This window comes from Nicotiana tomentosiformis, chromosome 5 (assembly GCF_000390325.3).
Source record: "Nicotiana tomentosiformis chromosome 5, ASM39032v3, whole genome shotgun sequence".
Classification (NCBI taxonomy): Eukaryota; Viridiplantae; Streptophyta; class Magnoliopsida; order Solanales; family Solanaceae; genus Nicotiana; species Nicotiana tomentosiformis.
Window position 1 is genome coordinate 39,768,757 of NC_090816.1, and position 9,322 is coordinate 39,778,078.

Below are 9,322 nucleotides of genomic sequence, written 5' to 3' on the forward strand. Positions count from 1 at the left end.
CCTCTGATGGGTTCGCATTTGCAAGCAACTCATCGCATTTGCGAAGAGTAGCTGTAGCACCTCAAGTTCGCATTTGCGAACAAAGCTTCGCATTTGCGAAGTGGGTCAGGGGGTGGGGGGTACATGATCGCAATTGCGATCAAATAGTCGCATTTGCGAAAGATCAGAGTTCGCATTTGTGAACTAATCATCACAAATGCGATGAAAGCAGAGATGGGATGGACTTCGCTTTTGTGACTATTTTTTGCATTTGCGGGGCTCGCATTTGCGAACCCCAGGTCACAAATGCGACGTCTGCAACTGATCAAAATGGGAGTTAGACGGGGTTTTTGTTCATTCTTCACATTTTCAAACAAGAAAACCCTAGAGGCGATTTTTCAAAGAACTCTTCTTCTCCAAATCATTGGTAAGTAATTCTAATCCATTTTCTTTCAATCTTTCACTACATTTCCTAAGATTTCAACCTAAAATCTTGTGTTTTCATGGTGAAAATTGGGGATTTGGGTAGAATTAGGGATTTTTGTAAAATGGAGATTTAGACCTCAAATTGAGGTCGGATTCCAAAATAAATTACTTAACCGGGCTCAGAGGTGAATGGGTAATCGGGTTTTGGTCCAAATTCCGGGATTGGACCAAGTGGGCCCGGGGGATGACTTTTGTTGACTTTTTCAATATTGACCTAAATTGAATCCTTTGCAATCGTGGGTAGTTCCTAAGGCTTAATTTGAATTGTTTGGTTGGTAATTTTCTAGATTCCAATAGTTCGGAGGCTTGTTTGAAAGGCAAAGCTGTGATTGAGCTTTGAGTGGACCTTTGGAGCGCGGTAAGTGTCTTGGTTAACCTTGACTTGAGGGATTAGGACTTGTTTGTCTATTTGCTACATGTTTAGATGTTGGGTACAATGTATATGTGAGGTGACAAGTACTTATGCGTTGTTATCGGGTTAAAGCATGCGGGTGGGACTTGTTCCTTGTAGTTTATTGCTTACTTTGATCTTGTTATCCATGCTTAAACTAGTTACTTACTAAATTGATCGTTCTTATTGTGTTTACGGGCTTTTGTGATAATTGAGTATTGATTCCAAAGTTGAGATTGGTATTGTGGAACCATTGTTGAAGTTAGGCTTGTTTTGTTGATTCTATCTCCCTGGTATCACTTGTTCATTGTTATGCAGTAAGGGAGAGTGTTAATGCATGAAGGGTGATGCCGTGCCATATTGTGTGTGTTAATGTACGAAGGGTGATGCTGTGCCATATTGTGAGTGTTAATGCACGAAGGGTGATACCGTGCCATATTGTGAGTGTTAATGCATGAAGGGTGATACCGTGCCATATTGTGAGTGTTAATGCATTAAGGGTGATGTCGTGCCATATTATGAGAGTTAATGCACGAAGGGTGATGTCGTGCCATTTCTATTGATTTATATTGAGAGTGAGAGTAAAAACATAAAGGGTGATGCCGTGCAGTATCAATGCTTCATTGTGAGGTTGAGAGTAAAATCACAAAGGTTGATGCCGTGCAATTTTTCTTCATTGTGTTTAGTTGTTTTCACTTGTTAAAAGCATATTGACTGTTTTGGTTATCATTTTCGCTGTATCTCTTATATCTTGTGCCCCTTTAGCATGACCCCCTCCCAATAGTACATGTTTAGCTGTTATTGTTGTTTTCTTGTACATATATTGTCATCTGCACAGGTTTATTATGTGGGTGTCTTGTCATAGCCTCGTCACTACTTCATCGAGGTTAGGTTTGGCACTTACGAGTACCTGGGGTCGGTTGTACTTATACTACACTCTACACTTCTTGTGCAGATTTTGGTATCGGCCATAGCTGATCGCGAGACTCGATAGTCTGGACTTGCTTATCAGAGACTCAAGGTAGATCTGCTGGCGTCCGCAGACCTTGGAGTCCCTTCCTATCTGTATTGTATCAAATATGATGGGCTTCATGTCATTCTGCATTTTGGTTCTAGTGTCTATTTAGCTTAATTGATTCTGCTATTGAAATTTGACTAAAAATTGGTTTAAAGAATCCTCTAACGTTGTCTTGCTTAGCAAGTGAAATGTTATGCTCCATCACGGTCCCGAAGGTAGGAATTTCGGGTTGTGACACGGGCTCCCCATAAGTTAAACAGTGAAGACGATCCCTATCAAAGATCTATATCATCTTGTAGAAGTATACCTGCATCCATTAAAAGATGCAGCGCCCCCGGCAAAAGGGACGTGAGTGCATATGGAATAGTACTCGAATGTAAGGCAGTTAAAACAACATATGAAAATACAGTAACTCAAATAAGAGACAAATATAGTACATCAAAAAACTACGAAACATCCCATAGGATCACATTTCAAGTCTTATTATACTTGCATCGTTCTAAACTTCTTTTAGGACCAACTGAGCCATATAAAATATATGTGGAATACATAATATAATGTAATTGTAACAACATGTACAAACAAGGCTAATGAAAGTGGCACCTTCCTCTCTTATTTTTCACATATACATTTCATAGACCGTCCTTAGTGTTCACATATCATATTATACACATATGCGTCTCATAGACGGTTCACATTATCACCTATAAAATACACCTATTCAAGGGCTTGAAAATACAACATGAACATGATGAATCATGGTAACAATAAAAGGGCTTAGATAGCCATTAACGTCGAGTCAATTTACTTAGAGCTTCCATCAATCATTTATAGATATTAAGTCGGGGATCCTCTATAATCACCTTCACACAAAGTGGCCCTGCCACCTCACCCCAACACATGCGAGTGGAGGTGTATCATAATACCCCGATCTCTACACAAAGCGGTCCTACCGCCTCACCCCAATATATGTGGGTGGAGGTGTATCACAATACCACAATCCCTACACAAAGCGATCCTGCCACCTCACCCCAATATATGCGGGTGGAGGTGTATCACAATACCACAATCCCTACACAAAGCGGTCCTACCGCCTCACCCTAATATATGTGGGTGGAGGTGTATCACAATACCACAATCCCTACACAAAGCGGTCCTTCCGCCTCACCCTAATATATTCGAGTGGAGGTGTATCACACTACCACAATCCCTACACAAAGAGGTCATGCCGCCTCACCCCAATATATGCGGATGGAGGTGTATCACAATACCATAATCCCTACACCAAGCGGTCCTATCGCCTCACCCCAATATATACGGGTGGAGGTGTATCACACTACCACAATCCCTAAACAAAGTGGTCATGCCTCCTCACCCCAATATATGCGGGTGGAGGTGTAATTCCAATCACAATACCATATATAAACTCAAAGCGACATAGTTTGTCATTATATTTAAGGTCGAAATTTCTCATAGCCTTGGAATACTTCATGTTCATGCTCATCATGGAGAAACACAACTCATTACATTAGCACATGTATGGTAAATCAATAAGTCGATTTCAATACACATGGGCCCAATTTCTTTTCTTAAGGTTCATCATCATTTTGCATAGGACATCTCCCTTTCATCTCGTTATTCACTCACTTGACATCTTGAGTCAATTAGCTACGTTCATGGCTCTTGAGGACTAAACGTCGAAGTCATTTATATTAATTATCTTAGTAGAATACATACTATGATTGAAACCATAGGGACATACAACACCTAATAATTCTCATTTTGGCAAACGGCCACATTTCATGTTCATACCATCACTTACTTGTACTTGCCATGGGTGATCATTGGACATCAAGAACATTTAAAATATTTAGGAACACCATAACCTCTCCTCAAGAGGGCGTAGGAGCTTATAACACATTGGAAACATAAGTACAAATACGTTCATTTCATAACCTTTCACACCATATATCACTTCACAATTACCTTCAACTACTTACAACACCAGTATTTCATTGGCTCCATTGGCCATACATATTATTCTTCATTCATAGCACTGTGGTCATATATCATATTCCGCACTTTCAGTTATTTACTTTCAAGGAGTATCATCATGAACATCATCGTATGGAGTACTCTTGAAATAACTTTCCCAAAAAGGGCAATACACAATTTCCACTCACGAATATGTAAGAACGTAAAACACATTGAAAATACTCACAAAGCATAACATTAGTTAAAATAGCCACATATAGGCATGACTTGAGTACATAAGCTTTTAGGAAATTCTAATTTTGAAGTCATTTTGGAACAGTTGAATCAAATCTCATTTATTAACCTTTCTCACGTCATTTCATTTCATTGGCACCATTGGCCACAAGTATAACTTTCATTCTTGGCACGGTGGCCACACTTCATATAACCACTCTCTTCTTTTTCTTTTGAGCATCTTTATATATTATCAACAATAAGGCATTTCAAATCACGACTTTAGGTACACAACACATATGAGCAATTTAGTGTCTTAAGCATGTTGAGTTTTTCTCACACAATTTGGTGTACTAGCTTTCATTTGGTACACGACTCAAAGACATAACATTTTAATACACATATCATTCTTGAACACTCCCGAAGGATAACATCATATGATAAGAGCATCCGGAACACATTTCGAACATATACCTATCAACACAAAGCTTATTCGGAATAGTTGATTTATAAAGAATAACTCGGGACTTACAAGAACAACATGGGATTCAATTCTAGGAAAAAAGTTTAGCCAACATACCTCGCTTTGAGCTTTCTTTAAATTACTATAACATTCCGAGAATTCTAGCAATCCTAATCTATTTTGAGACATAACAAAATTGAGCCATAATTAGGAACATATTCATGGTCTCAGCTCATTTGAGCATTTTATCAAACACTAGGTGTGCAAATTTAACTACAAGGTTCTTCTACAAGATTTCCTTCACTCCTCAACCCAATATTTACCCATATGAGCTCAACAATATTCCCACAAACCTTATTGGTACAAGCATATATACATAATACTCTTACACCCAAGAATCATACTCCCAATCACCAATCATTTGTTCCAAACTCAAAATTGAAGACTAGGGATTTGAATCTTTCCTCTTAGATGAAGATCTTGTGAAATTTCCTTGTTGGATTTCAAAGCTTGGACAAAATATTGATGAACAAAACACTTCATCTACTTTCTCTCTCTATAACACTCACACTTCTCTCTAAAAACCCTCAGATAATTACCCAAAATAAGCCCCAAATCCTATTTATCAAAATAGGGTCGGGTTATGAAAATAGAAAAATTAACCCTCCAAACTCAGGTGTGCGGTCACATAATGGACCGCAAAATCGATGCCCAGAATTGGGATGCACTGGCCAGGTCTGCGACCATTTTGCGGCCACATAACCACTTCTGCAGCCCGCAGAATGATTCCATGGTCGCAGAATTGCATTCTGCCAGCCTTTGGTAATTTGGTCATAACTTATTGTAGGAGTGTACAAATGACGAACGATTTGAAGCATTGGAAACTAGATTAAAAGGGCTTTAATTGGATAGGTAGATCACCTCATAAGTTTTTATAGTGTGGTAGCAGGATGCGTTTGAAGTTGGATCATGTGCGAATTGAGACATCCTTTCCACTTAATGTATCCAATTTGTTCCACACAAATTCTTGTCATTCACAAAACTCCTTAGTATGTTCCAACACACCTTAAACATATATTTTCATTTCAAAATAATGTGGTTCTAACCCATGTGCCTCTTTTAGTACTCGAACACGTTATTCCCAATCACCGTTGGCGCACTTTAAAATCTTAAATCATTAGAACATTTTAACGGGGCCTTACAGCAACTGTCTAAGCCCATGCAAATTTGTGATGTAATCCCTGTTCCCGTTTATATCAATAAAAATTACCAATGAAAACAAAATTGCTTTAGATCTAAATGTGTCAAGTCTAAATGTCTATCAAACATCCGTAAATTAGGCCTACCTCCGACAATGAGAGGTCCCTATGAATTCTAGGAACACGCTAGTTGTAATGCATGGATTATATGCTCTATGTGATTTACCGCTCGCATAAATGAAGGAACTGACTCTTGCTCTTTTTCTTTTCTTTCTTCTTATTTTTCTTTTTCTTTATTATTACCCCAAAAAAAGAAAAGAAAGTTGCTTTGCGTCGACTAAAACTGGTGGAGCCACCATACAATCTAAGGTCTAAGGGAAAGTTATTAGCTACCGAATACCCAACTGAATATGCTCTGGTCGTAGCCGATAGCCCGGAGCAATCGCGGAAAAGGACAACACTAGGAATGATGAGCACGTGGCCAAGATAGCCCAAGAAATGGAATCCTTAAGGGAAGAGGTACAACATATCAGAGAATTGGTGCACCTGGCCGTGACACCACTTCCTTAGCCACCCAGATTCTCTTTTTTGGATTCACTTCCAGATTATTTTCCTTCAACATCGTGCCAAAACAACAACACCCCAACCTCAACCCCCACCACTCAAGTTATACCTCTAGTAACACCTGCTAACCCTCCAAATCCTCCTATTCAAACTCCCTACATACCACAATATCCTTAGACATCACAAAACCCGCCAATTACCACTAATGCAACTACCCCTCCTCATGACAGAGTCACTTTTACCACCAACCAACACATACCTATGGCACATGTCGTTCCCCCTGTATATGTCATCACCAAACCTACCTTTACAGCACCTGTAACGGTCAGGTTTCCATATGAGATCGATCAATACACCGAGATGGAGAGAGAGGCCAAGCGTAAGGAAGGAGAGTCAGTATCTGAAAAATTGCAAATGTTAGAAGGCAAATAAAGAGCCTCCAAGTTGCTCGAGGAAAGGAAAGCCTGGATTATGAGGACTTGTGTATTCACCCAGATGTGGACATGCCAATAGGGTACAAACCCCCAAAGTTTGATACTTTCGACGGGACAGGGGACCGTCACGCACATTTTAGGGATTATTCTGACAAGTTAGTCGGAGTGGAGAGATATGAGAAACTAAGGATGAAATTGTTTATAAGGAGTCTGACGGGAGAAGCACTCACCTGGTATACCTGAAAAGACCCGCGGAATTGGAGAACTTGGCAAGATATGGCGGAGGACATCATGAACCGTTTTCGATTCAATACAAAGATCACTCCTGATCAGTTCACACTGGTGAACCTACAGAAAAAACCATCTGAGTCGTTTCAAGAGTATGCACGATGGTGGAAGATAGAGGCTGCCAGGACGCAACAGCCAATAGATGACAATGAACTAACCGAGTACTTCATTCGAGCCCAGGAGGGAATATACTTTGAAAATATGATGGGAATGATGGGTCAAAAGTTCCCCGAGCTGGTTAAGATGGGAGATTTCCTAGAGGAGGGCATAAAATCTGATAAGGTGCAATCTATGGCAGCACTGCAAGCGGCCAGCAAGGCCATCTAGTCAGGATCGATCAGTAGCGGAAAGAAAAAGAAATAAGAGGTCTCAGCACTCGTCCCCTACTATCAAACTAACCCATCTCTTGGAAGCACCTAGTACTCCCCAAAACAACCACTCACCACCACCCACCTATGCTCCAGTCTATAATACCCAACCATACTACCACCCTCAACCACAATACAACCCTCCTCGAACCAAAAACAACCAAAACCCATAACAACCATATGCTCCTGTCCAAACTACTACTCACCAAAATCGACCAGTGTATGCACCACGTCCTCGTCCCAACTTTGAAGAAAGGAGTCCTAGAACCTATACCCCAATTGTTGAGCCTCTGGCCCAATTGTTTAAAAGGTTGAGAAGATCAGGATTGATATACCTAATCGAGGGAAGGGTTCCTAAACATTCCTCCAAATATTTTGATGCCACTAAGAGATGCGTCTATCATTCCAATGTGTTGGCGCATGATACTGAAGATTGTTTTAAGTTGAAAAATGAAACTGAAACCTTGATCAAGAGCGGAGCTATCCAGTGCACTCCAGCACTACCTAATGTGAACTGCAACCCATTTCCAAATAATCGAAACCAGGGAGCTAACATGATCACATTGGAGGAAGAATATAACCTGAAGCGAATAATTGTCACTATCGAAAATGCAAAAGCCGCAAGGACCCCCCCTCAAAAGGCTCCCATAATTACAGTATAACTAAAAGCTACAGTGACAGTTCAAACTTATCCGCACTAACCTGCTGATGCTACTCAGAGTGAAGAAGATCGGGACTACAAAACCGTCCCATGGACCTATCAGCAAAAGGGAAAAGCCAAAATGACAGACTCTGCCGCAGCCCATGGTATGACTAGGTCTTGGAGATTCTACGCCCATGAAGTCAATCGAGGAAATCCAGGGAGAGAATAAATTCCAAGAAGTAACATAACAGACCCAGAAGCTGCGGAATTTTGGAAAAGAATGTCAAGTAAAGAGTATTCTGTGGAAGAACAGTTAAAGAAAAGTCCAGCGCAAAAATCCATCATGGATCTACTGATGAGCTCTGACATCCATAAGGACGCTTTATTGAAAGTACTAAACTGGGTAAGTGTACCAAGTAACACCACCAATGAGGAATTGGCCGCGATAATTGGGAAAATGGTAGAAGCAAACATGATCCCTTTCAGAAGAGACAAACTTCTTGTCGAGGGCACAATTCACAACAACTCTCTTCACAACACTGTCAAATATAGGAGCAAAGTGGTATCTCGAGTACAGGTCGATGGAGGATCTGGAGTCAATATTTGCCCGCTCTCCAACCTACAGGAGTTGGGAATTCATTTGAGGGATGCCAAGGAAAGTCACGTAAGGGTGAGGGTCTTTGACGGTTCGCAAAATGATGTTATTGGGGAAATTTATCTAGCCTTGCAGATTGGGGTGGTTGACTTTCCAGTATTATTTCAAGTGATGGACATTTCCTCTTCTTACAATTTGTTGTTGGGCAGGCCCTGGATATATATGGTAGGGGGCGTGTCATCTACCTTGCACCAATGCATAAAATTCGAGTGGGGATGCCAAGAGATTGTGGTCTACGACGAGTGGGATCACTTTGCCTATTTAGAGTATGTTGTCCCATTCATTGAGGGGCTAGACGGAGTCACTTTCCACGCTGTAAAAATCATGAAGACTACTGAAGAGGAGAAGGCTGACCAAAATCTGGTAATGCAATCGTCGTACAGATCCAATATGGCCATGATGGAGATGATGTAATATGCATAAGCCAAGAATAGGGTTGGGAGCCATGTCAGATGGGATCATAGAGCCAATTGAACACAATAGGCAAAAAGGAAAGGCTGGCATAGGATATCAGCCTCCAGAAGGGAAAACTCGCACCGTTAGCTCCGAGAAAAAAGGTTTTTGTGCCAGAGCATGATTCAAGTCCGGGGCAGAGTTCAACACTCGAAGATGGTATCATCGACGTG

The 9,322-nt window shown here is 40.7% G+C and overlaps 1 protein-coding gene across 1 annotated transcript; it reads left to right on the forward strand.

The window, feature by feature from the left end:
• Positions 1-7,018: 7,018 nt before the first annotated feature.
• Positions 7,019-7,357, forward strand: LOC138892211 (uncharacterized). Its single transcript, XM_070175916.1, has one exon. It carries the CDS (start codon positions 7,019-7,021, stop codon positions 7,355-7,357), a length of 339 nt encoding a protein of 112 aa, XP_070032017.1.
• Positions 7,358-9,322: the final 1,965 nt, after the last annotated feature.